The sequence below is a fragment of the Copidosoma floridanum genome, unplaced genomic scaffold, assembly GCF_036245765.1.
Source record: "Copidosoma floridanum isolate Cflo_tuat_1 unplaced genomic scaffold, Cflo_Japanese_pri ptg000021l, whole genome shotgun sequence".
In the NCBI taxonomy this organism is placed as follows: Eukaryota; Metazoa; Arthropoda; class Insecta; order Hymenoptera; family Encyrtidae; genus Copidosoma; species Copidosoma floridanum.
In genome coordinates, this window is record NW_028321898.1 from 28,896,400 (window position 1) to 28,914,030 (window position 17,631).

General features: G+C 41.7%; 2 protein-coding genes across 2 annotated transcripts; one reads left to right on the forward strand and one right to left on the reverse strand.

Moving 5' to 3' along the window:
- Positions 1 to 313: 313 nt before the first annotated feature.
- On the reverse strand, positions 314 to 2,124 carry LOC149374260 (chymotrypsin-like elastase family member 1). The gene is made up of 5 exons (XM_089594648.1): positions 2,071 to 2,124; positions 1,454 to 1,691; positions 1,084 to 1,381; positions 788 to 1,001; positions 314 to 710 (listed from the first exon to the last, which is right to left on the reverse strand). Exons 1-5 carry the CDS (start codon positions 2,111 to 2,113, stop codon positions 508 to 510), a joined length of 996 nt encoding a protein of 331 aa, XP_089450774.1. The 5' UTR covers positions 2,114 to 2,124; the 3' UTR covers positions 314 to 507.
- A 6,407-nt stretch (positions 2,125 to 8,531) lies between these two features.
- LOC106647720 (chymotrypsin-like elastase family member 1) lies at positions 8,532 to 10,435 on the forward strand. Its single transcript, XM_089594630.1, has 5 exons — positions 8,532 to 8,663; positions 9,038 to 9,278; positions 9,361 to 9,658; positions 9,734 to 9,938; positions 10,016 to 10,435. The coding sequence occupies exons 1-5, from the start codon at positions 8,621 to 8,623 to the stop codon at positions 10,204 to 10,206; spliced, it is 978 nt and encodes a 325-aa protein (XP_089450756.1). The 5' UTR covers positions 8,532 to 8,620; the 3' UTR covers positions 10,207 to 10,435.
- The last annotated feature ends 7,196 nt before the right edge of the window (positions 10,436 to 17,631 follow it).

The following is a 17,631-nucleotide window of genomic DNA, read 5'->3' on the forward strand; positions in this document are numbered from 1 at the left end:
ATGGAGGAAAAAACGTTTGCGTTGTACGAGAGTTGAGGCAGTACTGGTGGTCAAGGATCTGTTACAATCGCTTGTGAGCATCAACTTTTACTAATTTCAACATTTAAAGAGTTATCAAGGAAAAATTGTTTAAATTTGCAAGCTAATCTATATTTTTCTTTATTCTTGATAAATTTTGAAAATCGATAATTATTGTGCAAACTTGAGCAGGAATAAGGGATGAAGCAATGTACATTTTTTAATTTTCTTTTAAAACAGTTAGTATACTTAACCAATATAATTAGGTGGATAAAACTGTACTGTACACATTGATAATATTTGTTTACATAATTTGTATAATTGTCCTTGTTGTCGCTGGAACTCAAATTTTTTTAGTAACAACCAAAACGAATGATCATTATTGTACTTGTCTTAAATTATAAAATTTAATTAGATGTTGTATAAAATCAGTATCAAATATGGCATTCGATGTATTTCAGTAGTACTATTTGAACAACTAAAATTGAATTAATACCAAATGAGGAAATAACTTAATTCGAACACATTTCTCGCGATGGTAGCCACTGCCATGATAAATACTATACGACCGCAGTCTAAGCCAGACGCTCCACCCGTGTATTGTTCTGCGGTGGTTGATAGCATTGTGCTTTCGAAGTATGCACTGATGTCTGTGACATCGTTTGATTCCTCGGTTGTTGGGCTGTCTTGTTCTGCAATATAAAAAAAAGTTAGGACTTCTACGAAAGTTGATTAAAACAAAATACGCTATGAAAACAACATGATTGACCTTGATTCGTATCTTTTGATGATATGTTGTCGTTGGTGTATCGTGTGGTACTTATAATAGTTGGGTCTCCTATATATGCTTCATTGTTTATTATTCTGTTGATCCAATCTACGTAAAACAAAATCTGAGTGAAAGCTCCTTGTTTTTTGGTGGTGATTCCAACGAGCACCGTCTTGTTGTCGTGTATTTGAACCAAAGGTATGCTGTATATACCCTGTAAGCCGATCAAATTAGACAATCAAACTCTCCATCCCATGAGCAAGTTGGAGTAATTTGAATTTATTTTTAGCACTTACCAATGGACCCTTAAGGTAATCCGTGCCTGCAGCTATACAAAATCGTGATTCAGGTGGTGCTTCATTTCTATGAGTGTACATTTTGGTACAAGAAGTGTCGTTGGTAATGCTAACTACCATGAATTCCACTGACTTGTTAACTGATCTACTAAAGGGACAGCGTGTCAAAACACTTTTACTGTTGTTATCAGTTGTTTCTTTGGACTTGGGTAAATTTACGACATTCACTGATTCATCAAGTTCCACTTCTTTTTCCAACTTCAAGATGGCCACAAAGTTCTCTGTATAGCGAGGATTACTGGAATTTATTTTATGGATTGAACTTTTAGTTTAAGGTATTGAAAATCATACACGCTAACAAATGTCTTACTCTGTGTAGTTTTCGTGAGTAATGGTGTTACTGACGTTAATTTTTTTCTGGTTAACCTTGACGACGTAGTTATCATAATTCTTGGATACACAATTAGCACTCGTTATCACATAATTTTTTCTAACAAGTGCACCATAGCATAAATCCTTCCATGATTGTAATCCATCACGTCTCAGTACATTTACGACAAACGGAAACTCTTTTCTTGTAGTAGAGTTCCACCTCTCGGATTTGGCAGCTTATTTAACATAAAATAATATTTTGTTAGTTTTTTTTTTTATATTTTCACATCAAAAACAAGATTCAAGTAATAAATTTTTTTTAATCAGTATGAGAAAAACTATGACAAAATTTGATTTAACTTTTGGTGCTAAGTATGTAAAATGAAATCGTATCATTCAGAGTACCACATTGTTGCACCACTGGTACTCACAAATGTGTTTGCCAACCATGTAAAGGTTCCTTGCACACTCATGTTGAATAATTTTTTTTTGTGCGACAATCTTCTTACTTGTGAAAAAAAAATGTATTTCTAACATTACGTTAACACACAACGGGTACAAAATTATTTGGATTATTCTATTCACAGAACTAAAGATGAAAAAATGAACTCTTACCTTGAATCAGCAGCAACACAGCAAGAATTTTCAGGTAGACCATCGTGGCAGCAAAACCAAATGTTAGTGAGCGTTTTTCTCTCAAACCGTGAGTATTAAGTATGTCACTAGAGTACGACTTTACATGTTTGGGTCAACTTTCATAAAGATAAGGTTGATAAGCTACTTAAACGAGCCTTTTTAGTTGTAACGTCATCGGCTTAAACTAAACACGAGGTTTGAACATAAGGTAAAGCAGGCAAAGGTTGTTTGGTATGTTACAAACTTTCGTGATATTGGCTAAAACGCTGAATTTACGAGAAAAAAAAAATTTTTTTTTACATTTAGTTTAGAGAGTTATACATTTATCTCATTCACACTAAAAAATCATCGTGAACTGTGGTTACTGTCACAAATAGCTTAGATAAACATTATAAAAAAAATCATCGATATCTGAACTGTAATGTACACATGGTAACAGTGGTATGCCTGAATGACAACTTTTCTACACCCTTGGCGCGTGTGCTCATACCTACCGGTTTATCTCCACACGTCACACTCATAACCTTTTTTTTTTTTAACAACAAGAGAGAAGGAGACAATACCAAGACACGAAAAGGAACGAGGATAGTTTGTGAGGAGACGCAGTAACGATGGTAATGTTTCCCAATACAATAAATTGTTGAGTCGCGCGTCGTACCGGCCATCCGATCGAGGCTCGAGCTCACACACGAAGGTATACACGCGAATGGAAAGCATAAATCATCGGGCGCGCATTTACGTCGGGGGATAATAAGAAGATAAATTACCCGCGAGAGAAAACGTCTGGGCGCGTCGGACGGGACGCTTGTTTGTAGAGTAGAGGGAACGAAACGAGAAAGGAGTACCCCCGAGCGCGGGATGACTGGACACCGAGAGGCGCTGATTGAATCGACGATTGGTCGAATCGTCAATTCTGAAGACGATAAGTTGTCGAAGTGATGCTCGACGTCAACTCGACGAATGTGTTTGAAGCAACAATTTTTCCAAATCCTCAAATATACAGTCGTAGATTTCTAGAAAAAATCGCCATCGAAGATTTGGATTGACGAGTATTTTGTAAGCTAAGCTTGTACAGTGTCAAAACACGCATTGATCGACAGTTGGTGAATGCAAAGTCATTGAAAATCATTAGAAAAAAAAAAGCACGGGCGCACGCTCACCTAATCCGAAGAGCATTAACAGAGCGAGTAATCGCAAAACACCATGATTCGCAAGCAGGGACTTTTGAAGCCCAGTAACGCGTAAGATAAGCCCTTAACCGGTGCGCAGCCTTTGAGTGGATGAAGAAAAAAAAAAAAAAAAAAATGGACAATCCCTCCTATCCGTAGCATTTCCGGGTGCATCCGTCTTCTCACGAGGCTCCTCTTGGCGAAAGATCGCAGCGAGCAGATAACTCCGTCCCTCCTTGGCCCCGTAAAAAAAATCGGAAAAAATTTCATAACGACCAAACCGACAGCCAACGAGTTTGAGAACAGATCTCGTCTTAATTTCGCTGGGCCCGAGAGCTGTACAGGAGGAATTTCAAAAAAATCTCCCGCATTATGTGTCAAGGGCGCGCACGCTACTCGACTATGTAACTTACCCCAACGATCCCGGGATCACCGGCTCGAGGTTTAATTTATGTTAACGCGAACGGGACACCTTTCTCTCTTCCGCGTACAATATGTATATTTATATAGTCTGGTTTGCTTTTTTTTTTTTTTTTTTCCACCAGAGAAAGGTCGATACGTGATACTTTAAGCGCCTCTCCGGAAGGAATCGCCAGTGGACCGTGCGTACGGGAAAAGTTAAAGGTCCTTTCGTGGCCAGGAGCTGATTGAAGCCCGGTGGTGGTTTTTTGTCGCCCCGCCGGTAAGTACCAGTTGACTGTAACAAATTTTTGCATACAATGTACCCTCGTGGATGGGTGTAACTTAATCTCGTGAGCGCTACGAGACCGTGAGCGAAAATGGTCACGGGCCAGCGAACCGGAAATTTATTCATTTTGCAAAGTTATTGTTGCTTAGGGAGATAAAGAGGCTTGGGGTTGCATATTAATTTCCTCATGGGTATACCTCCCTCCACACGCAGCATCTTGGTTAATGTTTTTGGACAGTTCTGCGGCGTTTCAAGTATACGTTGGTTCTTTACGAGATATACTTGTTAAGAGGATATGTCGTATTCTCCATTCGCCAAACAAATGTCCACCTTGTCGATGGTGTACCTATACATTTTTCACTCATTTTTCTCGTACTTTTGCGAAGGATGATTTTTGTTTTTCTTTTGTATGAATTAAAGGTAGAATCTGAAAGGTGCGAGTGTATCATATCAGCGAGATCTCAGCCATTGACTTTTAAACGCGTGACATGCACGTGTTGAAAGAAAAATCGAAAAGTTTCCCAATCGACCCGGAGGTGTTGAACCATCAGCAGTGCATACAATCCACCCATAAACCACGATATACATGCACCACGTAGGTATTTTCTACTTTGTTCGAGGGCACGCGGGAAAAGGGCTGCTTAATCAGATTCATCCTCTCTCGCGAAGCTCGCATTTTTTTTTTTTTTTTTCACGGGAACGTGGATTTTGCACAGAAAGGGAGAGAGGATGGAAATTTTAAAAGCAGACTCGAGCCGGATTCGCGCTAAATTTAATGGAAAGCAGCAACACAGAGGGACGGGGCAGGGGAAAAAAGGAAATACCGCGTCTAACTAACCGGAAAGCGAGCGCTCGCGGAGGTATCGCGTGCGTACTAAACCAGATTAATCGTGGCAGGGGGTGGGGGAGAAGCGCCGCGACCTGAAAAAAATGCAAGACAGACAGACAGACGGAGGGAGGGAGGGGGGAAAAAAAAGGAGAAAGAAAGGAAATATCACATAACTTGGCCGACGGCGCAGAAGCAGCGCGTACAATTGATCAAAAGGTGCACGCCCCCGTGCCACTCTCGCGGCAGTCGCTAATGAGATAGCGAATGAGGGAAAAAAAGCTGCCGCGTTGCGTCAAAGCGATATCGTGGCACGGCTCGCGCAAAAAGTGGCGCGTCTCCCTGCACCGCCTCTCTCTTTTTTTCCGTTCAACGCGAAACGTTGAAATTTATATGTAAATTTGTATCGTATATCGGTGCTACGGGCTTAGCCGACACTTTTGCCGCGCCTCCTTTTTTTTTTTTTTTTTTTTTTCTACTGAAAACATGCTTGCATCCTGATGGTTTCATACGCGGGAGCTTACGCTCGTTGTGCATTTAATTATGCGATGCAATCTGTAAATGGAATGTGCTTGTAGATGAAACGAGCGCCTACGTGTCTAATGACATTTTGGATGAATATTTCCTCTTTCCTTATGTTCTTCCACTTTTTTTTTTACTTTTTAATAAAATGTTGCCATTTTTAATAGGAGAGCCTGTATAGCCATAGCTGGAAAGTTGTTAACGCTCGATGGGCATGAAAATCATCCAGAGTAATTTTTTCATGGCACAATTTACTGGAGCATAATATATACGCTCGGTGAATACAAATACGTGGGAGGGTAACATTTTTCAAACATGTTCGTTCTGTTTATCTCAAGACGGTGATTATGGGCAATCAAGAAAATCAAGAGATGCATTGATCGAAGGACATGTTGTATTCAAAACGATATTTATTTATGTTGATTTTATAAATGTCTAGTCGGTCAAAATTGAGTGTACCTCCGTAGTTGGATTTTATAAGATCCGTTAAGTAACGTTGATTAACAACTAAAAGGAGGGCATTTCGTCGCGATCACCTTAAAACATAAATTTTATCCAAACAAATAGAAACAAAACAAAAAAAAGAAAATTTTGACATTTCGATCGATACGAGATTCACATCTCTGATGAAACAAACATGGCAATTTAAAAATTTTCAAATTTCCCGGAAACCCCGGAAGACGCCAGCACGCGCCTCCTCACTGCTCAAAAGGCTCAGCAGCATCCCCGGTCGTCCCATTCTCTATGCTTCACAAAGGAAGAACAAAAAGCCGCAAGCGACAGATTCTTTCATCCTCGTGGAGCCCGAAAAAAGGGAAGAAGAGAAATTCAAAGCCAAAGCATCTGTCAAACAATCGACACACACAGAGAGACAGGCACGCCCGCATCGTATTCTCATCCACACGTGAGAAAAGAAAACCATGTTTTCTTTTTTTTTAAAAGGGGGGGAGGTAGCCAATGTGAACCCACGATCAAGCCTCGGCAGATCCAAAAAAAAGGATACAAGAGAAAACTAAACTATTATTTTTAAAAAAAAAAAAGGATTATTAAAAAACGTTAATCGTATCCGCTAGATTTCTCATAAATTGTACGTATCTCGTTTTCTCCAATAATACATTTGAAAGAAACGTACAAGTTTATTTATGAAAAAAAAACTCCACCAAGAGATCATTCGATTCCTCATCCCTCGCCCACTCTCGTTCGCACAGAAAACGAAACAGAGAGAGGACTGCTTTTGTCGAGCCCCACCACACTGCGCGTAAGCAGCATCCACCCTCCCGGGCCTTTTTTCTTGCCCCGCCACGTACTTATACCCTCTCAGTCAGTCGCCACAGTCGCGTAGGCTTTGTTTCCGGGCCTCAGCTGTCCTTTGTGCCCAACAATACCCCAAAGTCGGATGCTCAACGACGCTCACCCCGCGAGCATTCCTACGCGAGTGTGAGAATAAAAAGCACGCGATGTAATTAGGATCATGTGTCCAAGAGTTTGTAAATTAAAAACTTCCTCCAATAAATCAGTGCGAGCTCGGGTCCGGTTAGTGAAAGGCGAGGCCCATGATGTGCCTCCATTTGAGCAGAGAGAAATCGTTACCGGCCAGTCGGGCAGAGTTTTATCCGTACATAGCCGGGGCACGGGGGAAGAATAATGAGAGAAGGACAGGCAAAACCCCTTGAGCAGCCATACATCCAAAGACAAAGGTCCTTGGGAGGGTACACGGCTCCGATCTAATCGTAAAAGAGGCCCTTTTTCTCGTTCTGGCTCCTCCACTTCCTCGTCGCTAATGTTTCCCTAAACTGCGGGAAGCAGAAAAACAGGACTCTCCGAGGGTCCTTCTTTCCGGGTTTCTTCCCCCGCGTCACCTCGACCACCCTCGAAAAACAACAAAACCATTTACTTGCGTCCGATTTCCGGAAAAAAAAAAAAAAAAAAAAAAAAAAAAAAAACTAGAGACAGGCCGGGGGTGTAACTTTTTCATATATATTTACGACGCCCGGGATGATATACGAGTGCACGCGTATGCGCTTGGTTTTCACCTCGCGCGGCCATGACCACACGTGCAGCGCGTCCGTCCACGTCTGCGAAAGCGCGCCGAGAAAAGGGAATAAATCATCGTCGCTGGCTTGCGCCTCTCTCGATCGTAAAACTCCGTCCGGAGGATGCCGGACCTCCCTCAAGGCTAAAGGGCTGTGGATTTTTTCGAGGTGGTGAATTTTAACGCGCGCTGCGAAATATTGAGAGTCGGGATGAACCGGCAGATATACTTCGGGTGTTCTATCGGCAGCGTTGGTGTCGTCGATGTGTTGGCAAATTTTTTTTTTTTTTTTTTCCACCCGTACCGAGCGATCGATCGGCTTTTCCACGAACTTTTGGTTCTCGAAACGTTTCGGGCCATTAACGTGTTTCGTTGAACGTAAATACGAGATAAGATACAATCAACGTTCACCGCGACTTTTACCGTGACAAGCGCGTCGAACAATTATATTTGATCTAATGTGGATAACATTTTGTTTGGAAATGTTAATTTCTGCCAAAACAGATATGGAATATTATCGTTTGACTAAAGTGTTGACGGAAATGGTGCAACACACAACAGCTAATGTTCTACATTTGTGTGGACGCGTGTGTGGGTTGGCTATAGCCTGTAGTTCTACCTTTTCGATGAGGGATAAATTAATTTACAATCGCCTAAAAGAAACACCGTGAAACAATCGTTAGGTGTTTATTTTATTATTATTTTTTTTTTTTTTTCACCTTTGGACGTTTACTGCGCCCTCGGTAGGAAGAATCGAGTTCGCACCTGGTGCGCATCCGACCAGGGCACGCACAAGGGGTCCCTCGGGCCCTGTTTGGCAGATCCCTCGGGTCTGGTGCTTGCCCTCGTGACATACGCCGCCGCCAGGTGAGAAAACAACATCTTTTTTCTTACGATTAGGCGACTTGGTGCGTTGACCCCTGATCTTTCACCAAATACATTTCTTAAAATGTTTCAAGAAAAAATTAATCCTTTGTTTTTTCAATACCTACCATTCAAATTAAACTTTGTACAGATGAGGATTTTTTTTTTTTTTTTCTTATCACTTCTCTAATTCATAGTTTTGAGTTTACGCGCTGAAAACAAACCACGTGTCCAGTTTAAGCCAATCACATTGCAACTGAAAAAGCTCATTTAAGTAGCTTATCTACCTTATCTTTATGAACGTTGACGAAAGAAAGCCGAGTCCTAGACTGTAATGACTCAAGTTAGTTACACGTTTCGTTGTAAGAGCATTTGGAACAAAATGATTTGAAAAAAAAAAAACTTTACTACTTTATCCTGCCACCATAATGGTCCTTTTGAAAATACTGGCTGCGCTATCGGTAATTCAAGGTACGTACTGGTATTTTTTTATCGTGTATTCCGTGAATACAGTTAACAATGCAGCCATAGTGTAACAGCAGATAATTTTTTCACGAGTGAGAATATTGTCGGACGAAATAAAGTTACCTGCTCAAAAGTGTTGTTTTTACTGTATTGTGCAAGGAACCTTTACATGGTTGGCAAACACATTTGTGAGTACCAGTGGTGCAACAATGTGGTACTCTGAATGATATGATTGAACTTTTTATCCTCGGTACCAAAAGTTAAATCAAACTTTGTCATAGTATTTCTCATACTGATTAAAAATTTATAAACTTGAATCTTGCTTTTGATGTGAAAATATAAAAAAGAAACTAACAAAATATTATTTTTGGTTAAATAAGCTGCCAAGTCCGAGAGGTGGACTGATGCTACAAGAAAAGAGTTTCCGTTTGTCGTAAATGTACTGAGACCAGATCCACATAGACCAAACAAATGGCATAGTTTGTGTCACGGTGCACTTATTAAGAAAAATTATGTGCTAACCACGGCTGGTTGTGTATTTAAAAAGGATGATCAATACGTCATCGAGGTCAATGAGAAAAAAATTCACACCGACAAAATTATCACTCATGAAAGCTATCGGTATGGTTGAGAATTTGTTTATTGGAAGATGTATGATATGCGACATCCTAAACTGAAAATTAAAATTATAAATAAATTTCAGAGACTCCCTTTATGCAAACAACTACATAGCTATCTTAGAGTTGGCACAAGAGGTGGAACTTGATGAATCAGTGAATGTCGTAAATTTACCGGAGCCCAAGGAACCTATTCATAAAAATAGGAAAAGTATTTTGACTCGCAGTCCCCACAAAGGGTCAAAAGGTAAGCCACTGCAATTCATGGAGACTCGCATTACCAACGACATTTCTTGTGCGAAAAAATTCAGTGACAGGAATAAAGGACTACCTCAATCGCGATTTTGTATAGCTGCAGGCACGGATTACCGCAAAGGTCCATTGGTAAGAGCTGAAAATTAATTAAATCCACAAAATTTTGGTTGAGAAAGTTCATTTGCGAATTGCATTGATTTCCAGGGCTTACTTTTAGTTCAAAAACATGAGAGCAAGACCGTGCTGATTGGCATCATTATTAGGAAGCTGAATCTTTTCACTCCGATTTCATTTTACGTAGATTGGATCAACAGTAAAATCAATGGTCGTACAAGCACAGTAGACACAATTCCAACCAGTACTACAAAATATCATGACTACCGTGTGTCTTCAAATGACATTAATCGAGGCAAGTATTTATTTTTACATATTTTGTACAACAATGTTTAAAAGGGTCAGTAACCTCATCTAATATTACAAAACAAGATGGTAAAATGAGTCAGAAATCAATCGCTACCACAAGAAGCAATTCAAATAACAAACGGATAAAGCTATCAACCACTACAAAACAATACAAGGGTGGAGCATCTGACTTGAGCTGTGGCAGTACGGTATTTATCGTGACAGTGGCTACCATCGCGAAAAACATGTTTGAGTTGAGTTATTTTTACATCTAATACTAATTGCATCTTATTCAATAGTCTTATTGAGATCTGGCAAATAGCACAATATGTATTGAAATGTTTTTAAAGAAGATCTAGTTAACACGATTTATCGCATCTCGATATTTGAAGTGAAAAAAAAAAATGGTCTCTCAGTTAACTAGGCAAGGCGATATATAAAAAAAAATTTTATAATCACAAGAAAGTATAATAATTTTTTATTCTGTAAATACAGTTAACTGAGGTGAGCAAACGTAAAAAATAAAACAAAATATCGACAGTAAGTTTTTTTGTATAATATCGCTTATTTCATTCTAAACAAAAGTATTTCCTGAAGGAAACCCTTCAAAATGCATTACATCATACTATATTTTCCTTTGTTATGAAATCCTGACAAATATTTTACTTGTCAGTACTCCACACCATATACTGTTCGAAGAAGCCCTAGGGATTATGCCTTAAAATAATATTAACGTCTGTTGCCTAAAAAAAAAAGAAAAGAAAAAAAGAAAAAAAATTAAATTTAGATAGGTATATTGTATCTTATCTGTTTATATTATGGTGCATTGTATGAATCATTTTCAGTTTAGTAATTCTGTAAGAAAGTACATAAAAAAGGAAACAAAGAGACGTTGAATTGTCAAGAATGTGCAAGACAATCGAAACAGCTTGTAAAAGGGACAAAACAAAAAATGATGTATAATAAATTTTTTTCTGGAGACGAAGGGAAGGGTTGAAAATTTCCATTTGAAAATTTATCTCAGAAATGGTGCGAGTCACCCGCTCAGGTTGGGGCATGATTAACCGTGTGATTTATTGTACCTCGGGATGAATCAACCGACCCTTCGGTGGAGTGTCAATCCTTTGGGTCGGGTTCATTTCCTGTTTTGATAATACATGTGGAAGACACTGGAGACAAGGTGGTCCGGCTTATTGTTAGCTCGAGCAAAAAGCCGAGCCTTGACTTTTGCCCGTGGCAGCACTAATGTTCCCTTGTGCACGACAGAATGGGAAGAAGAGAGGATTAAATTTAGAGGCGAGAAGGACCCCGAGTTTTCGCCTCTGTTTTGAGAAAAAGATTTTCTTCTAAGTGAAAGTCAATTGCGCCTGTAAACTCGGCTTTCATGAGGAATAAAAGGCCGTAGGGGCTGTTACCGGTACAAGGAGATAAGAGGGGCGTAGGCTCGTTTTATTGCCGCTCTCGGGGGCGCAGTAATCCGGGATCTGTTCTTTTTATGGTGTAGCCCCTCTGTCCGTGTCTCTCTTTCTCAATACCGGTTGTTAAAATTTATTAAGCCGAGCTATTTATGGGCCACCGTAAAAACGTTTTCTTTTCCGAAAGAAATACGCCTTTGATTGCTTATTCTTCCAAAATGCAAACATGTGCTGGTCATCCGATACGAATCGAGTTGGTGCAATTTTTTACGCGCCCTCGCAACTCGTCTTGTTCCCATCAGTAATTGTAGAATTCGTGAACACTCCATATTATATCCAATGTGTACGAGGAAAACATTAAAAAAAAAAAAATTATTTAATTATTTACGAGAAAGTAGAATTAAATATTTAAATTACACGTTACTTTTGGAATTTCAAAGAACTGTTGAAAGTGATACATAGCCAATAAACGAAAATTATAATAATTGTTGAAATTAAAAATTAAAAACGAACCAAGTCATAATATTCATTAGCAGATAAAAATGTAATGACAAAATATAAATCTTTCAGTGAAAAAAATTCCTAAATGGTTACTTTTCATTTAAAAATTTTTCCCTTAGCTAATCAAATAGTGTATTCTGGAGCTGGCCAAAAAATCGTATTGGAACTTGAATAAAAAAAAAAAAAAAAAAAAAAAAAACCTAAAAAATAACGTAAGCTCTAAAATGTATGACTTTCAGCAAAAGCACGTGTACGTGTAAAAACTAAACCCTCAACGGGGCAGAGCTACGTGAGTATCCCCGCAACGATCGCGCAGTCAAAAACAGGCGCGCAATTAAAACGACATCGGTCAATCGTAGGGTGGCCGCGAACAATAAAAACCGGCTGATCCCCGCCCACTGTTTTGCGAGACATTCGAGTCGAATCCACGAGTCAAACGCCATTAGCGTTTAGTTTTTTTTTTTTTTTTTTTTTCGTGCCGACGACGTGTACGCTCCCGCCCTACGCAGGATCATCGTTGTTTGCGAGCCCACAACCCACCCCCATCTTTTATTTCAAACGTGCATACGACATAAGGCCACGAGGTATACGGAGTCCACGGTGTGTACCCCGGAGTGGGTGTAGCCGCGTGACGTAGAAATTGTTGTCAATGGGCACCGAGTCCCTTGATTGCACGCCCGTTATGTATATACGTGCAGCGGCGACAAAGGTGGTTAAAAATCAGCCCCCGAGAAAATTGACTGCTCGTGACACTGTGCCGGCTCCGTTTGTACAATCTAGAGAGAGAGAGAGAGTGCCCTTTTATAATAGCACCCGATGATGATGATGATGGGGCGTTGACTTTGGGACTTTGTAGCATTGTTCCAATGCTGCGACACAAAAGTACCATTTATACGTATACATAACGAATGGAAGATTGCAAAGTTTCGCGTGTAAAGTGGCTCGGACGAGTTGTTTTTCTTCCTGCAAAAGTAGGTAGACCGGACGAGGTGTTCGAGCCTCGAAAAGGGCGTTCAATGGAATTTGATTAATTGGCCGCGCGAGCCTCGGGACCGCAACCCTTGACCGCGCCCGATTCTTTGGAAGGGCACCCCTAGAGCGTACACAGCACTTAGCCGGCACGGAGGCGTGTGTGGTTTGACAAAAAGAAAAAAAAAGAAAAAAGAAAAAAAAAAAAAAAAGAAGTTGTATATATTATTAGCTCGCGCGTAGCTCGGAATCGCCGAGGAAGAAAGCCGAGAGAGTGGATGCGCGGAAAGGGGGACGTCCCGCTGGGTCGGTCGCAGTCCGGTCGTTGAAACCAGCTCTCGATGGTCATCAGCAGCGGGGCGCGTATCGCTAATGCTCCGCGGGGCGTTCGCACTTTGGGCTGCGCGCGTGCGTTTTGCGCGTGAAGGCGCGCGTCCAGACAACCTCGGGATCTTGATTTCGTACCCCGATGTGCATGGGTGGCTGGCTGCAGCTTGGAATCGCGTGTACATACACACACGCACACACGATAAGTATGGTTGGCTTGAAAAGTTGGTGCGCCCGTGGTGTCTGTTTACGGCGAGGCTCGCTGGATTGTACGTGCTCGAGTCGAGGGATAAGTGTTGGGGTGTTGCTTGCGGAGCGGCGATTGTTCATATTTATTCGGTTATTTAATTGACGGATAGGGAGGGAGGAGAAGTACCCGTTTGTAAGATTTATGGATTTTTTTTTCAATTCTCATTACCATCTAGCTGGGAAATATCACCTGCTTGGTGTATGCACTTACATAGATTTTCTTTAGTTGGTTAATTTGATTAAAATACCATTACTTTTTTTTTTGTTTTACTTACGCAGTTACCACCTCCACGAATCGTCACACTGTATCCTGCACGAATCTATTGTCGATTTTTCTTCTTTTGTTTTCCCGCTCTCGATTTATTTTCCAGTTTTTCCGCCTAATCTACGCAAGAATCTCTCTTTTCTTGAAAACATTTTCCCTCCCTCCCTCCCTCTCTCTCTCTCTTATTATCCATTTATTTTCTCAAAAATTAATTAGTCAAAGAGAAAGGAAAAACCAATCCATCAAGGCAGTGCGGAGCAGCTGACCTTCGCGGAAGGAGCCGATGTACAACGAGCACATCCTCGCATTCCTCGCGACAAACCGTCCAACGACACAGAGCCGAAAAGAAAAGCCCCATTCGCTGCGAAAGAAAAGAGAAAAACGAGTGCACGCGCTGAGGAGGAGGGGGGGGGGGAGGAAACGTATATGCGCGTTGTACGTATATAAAAACATACACAAGCACACAAAAGGACAAGAAAGGAAAACAGGCGGGCAGGGTGGACAAAATGAAAAAGGAAGAAAAAAAAAAAAAGAAAAAAGAATGGAATAAAAGAAAGGAAGAAGGAGAGAAGGAGAATTAAAGAAAAGAAGGAGGCGATGGGCGCTATTGTGCGAGGCGTCGCGCCGACCTGCGCGCCCCTGCATCCGGACAATGCCGCGTTTCAAAAACTTACACGATGGCTTTAAACTCAAGCGCGAGAGATGATGGACCAAAGGAGGGAGACACACTCGTGCATATATATAATACACGTATAAGACTCGCCATTGTCCTCCTTTTTAGCTTCGGCCGGACGCGGGAGTTTACTTTGCTCCAAGGGACGCATGTCCTTTTTGAGGGGGTGGCTTTGACTGACACTTTGAACAACGCTTGTCGATGACTGATATTTGTTTAATCGACCCTCGAGTGTCCTTTCTTTTTTCTTTTTTTCACTGCCAACGTGGATTCGCCAAAATTAAGAGTAGTATGGCCATGCAGTGGTATTACCTATACGTTGTGCTCTTGGGACCCCATAATTATATGCCGCAACAGACTCATTGAATTTGGCATGTACATCACAATGCCACATATCGCCGTAAGAGCCAACCTCGTTGTTTACCCACGGAGATGAAACACTTTTCAGACCACGGATTATTGTCTCGTACATTGAGTGTCGCAAACTCCTGTGAATATACAAGCTGAAGCAGTGAGGACGTCACGGGGTGGTGGTTTTTTTTTTTTTTTTGCTCGGCGTACTCGGAAGGCCAAAGATTTCCGGAGCCCCAACTGGAAAGGAGGACAGTGCGTGCCGGGAGGGGGACTTTTCACACTCGCGTCCTGCGGCTTTATTCCCTCTTTCTTGGGCCTGGGACGTCAAAACAGCCGATTTGGGCCGAGGCTAAGTGGTCTCGCCGGCGCGGCTTCGAGTGAGCTCTTTCGTCCTTTCCTCTTCCGTACGGGGTTTCGAGGTTTTTTCGGGAAACTGACCGCGCTCAAACTGCTGGTTGTTCTCTGTTTCTTCGTGCAAAGAAATTCAACTGTTCTTTGGAGGTTTTTTTTTTGTTTGTTCTCTCTCTCTTTCAGAACCGCAAACTTTTCTTCCTACGGGAGGTTTCCACAAACGATCGACTCGAGTCTACTTTCTATACACCACAAATGTTACGGGCGTCGATTATTCGTACTTTTTCGATTCTTTATATAGATGAATAACAAAAAAAAAAAAAAAAAAAAAAAAAAGTATCAGTCTACGTCCAAACACACAAGAATTAAATTGTGAATAAAGTACAAGAGCTGTACATAATAAAAAGCAGGCTGGATGAGTAAAGTGTATGGTCAAAAATCAAAGTCAACGGCAGATCTGGTAGCAAACGACACGTGAAAAGGCAAGTATATCATCGCATGTATACACGGCGTGTGTATGTGTGAGAGGAATCGTCCATTTACAAACGACGAAGGAGGAGAAGAAAAGGAGGAGTATAGGCCATTTAGAAAAAAGCCTCGGAAGAGAGAAAGAGAGGGCACGTGTAAGAAATCAAGATAATCGGCCGGCTCATTGATAGGCTCTCCCTTTTTATACCTTTCTTTTTTTTTCTGGGAGCGGATACGCCGTGCCACTCTGCGGGGTGTCTGGAATTTTTTCCGGGAGAGAGAGAGGCCCCGTCTTCTTCTTCTTCTTCTTATTCTCCCGCGTCCCTCTCCCATATACACTTCTCGTTCCGCTCGGTTGAGCGCGCGCGCGCGTGGGTGTGCGTTTTGATAAAAGAGAGGGGGTGTGGGGGGAAGATGGGTCGGACAGACTGCGTGGCACCGATGGTCAGCGCGAGGAATGAGCCATTGGGCCGCTTTCTGTCGAATCTAACCGACAAGGGAGGGGAAAAAAAGGGATATTTTACCGTATATGGGTGACAAAAGTAGCCCTGATTGATTTTCGCGACCACTGTCCGTCGGGCAGCTATGCTCGGCATGCCCCGCATGACCTCACAAGACAACCACAACGTAATTGCAGAGGCGACGCACACCCGCGGGGATGCAAACTCGCGTGCGCATACGCAATCAGAGAGAACGAGTTATGCAATGCGGACACGAGCAACACGTATACGTATAAACACGGTATAGCCATTGCACAATGGCCCGAAAATTCATAATACCGTGTGTGGCTCATTGTCCGAGTGAAACCGGCCGCGTGCAAGTGTACGTAGGTATACTGGCGCAAAACCAGTTGAACCAATATACCATCGTCCGGTGACGGGCGCGTTGCACCGACGCCTCGCATTAAGACGCGCCAATGCGACAATACACACCCGAATCTCATCTCTCTATCGCTTTCGGATCCTTTGTCCACCGGGGGACTCCTTTCTCTCCCTTTCTCTTATTTCATTAAAGAGGAACAACAATGGTATATGTACGGCGGCAACGAGCTCTCCTTCTTTCTTTCATTCGCCTGCACGATGATGGTCAGCATAAAGGTATACACGTTGTCTTTAGCATATGGCATCGCGCACTCAACGCAGGGGGTCAATTTCTACGAGTGTGCATATAATACACGTAGGTATACAGCTAAATACCAGTTTTCCCTCGGTATTCCGGTTTTTCCCGACCGGGAGGCGTCCAGCCTCTTGTTTTTTTTTATTCATCATGATAATGCAACGCGTATAATGTACAGTCGCGCGTCATATATACGCCAAGGACAATGGGGGGAGGGGGGAGATTTTAGTTTTGTCCGGAGGTGAATGGGGACACGAGTCATTTGCGCGTTTCTTTTTTTCCTTCCCCAATGGGCCCTCCTTGCTCTATTCGTCTTTCGCGCTTCCTTTTGTATACCATTGGTCAAAAAAAAAAAAAAAAAGGGACGTCCGTTTGTCCGCAAGTGCGGTTTCGACTCCCTGTCCCTCCTGCACGTCTCCCGCTAACTAGGTGGCCTTTTCTTTTTTTTTTTTTTTTTTAGTTTGGCTATACACTGTTTCGCAAAGCTCCTCTTTTCGTCCTATATCCCGTAATCCAACGAATCGTCACCTGCTTTAAAAAGATATGGTTTCCAATATTTATTAATCGCACAATGCCATGGCGATTCAATGATTGTTCACCACCTCTGGATATCCAACAAAAGCGACAGCCAAATAAAAAGACAAAAGGGCTGCGCGCGTAAGAGTAGAAAAGAAGAAAAAAAAAAAAAAAAAAAAAAAAAAAAAACGAGAACACCAAGATAAACATTGCACCGAGCGAGTGTAAGATGGGGTGTTTTGATAGTACAGCCTTGCAGCGTACGTGTAAGGTATACATGCATGTGATATTATTGTTGCATTGATTGAGATTGGGTACCCAACTCGTGCACTCGAGAGAGCATGGAAGAAAAAAAATAAATAAAAACGTTGCATCGTTGTACCCACCCACGCGTATACATATATGTTACACGGGTTGTTCTTTGAGAGGGTATATGCATACACGTAAGAAATCAATGGGATCGGGAGCGAAATCGGAAAGATAGCGCGCATATGTT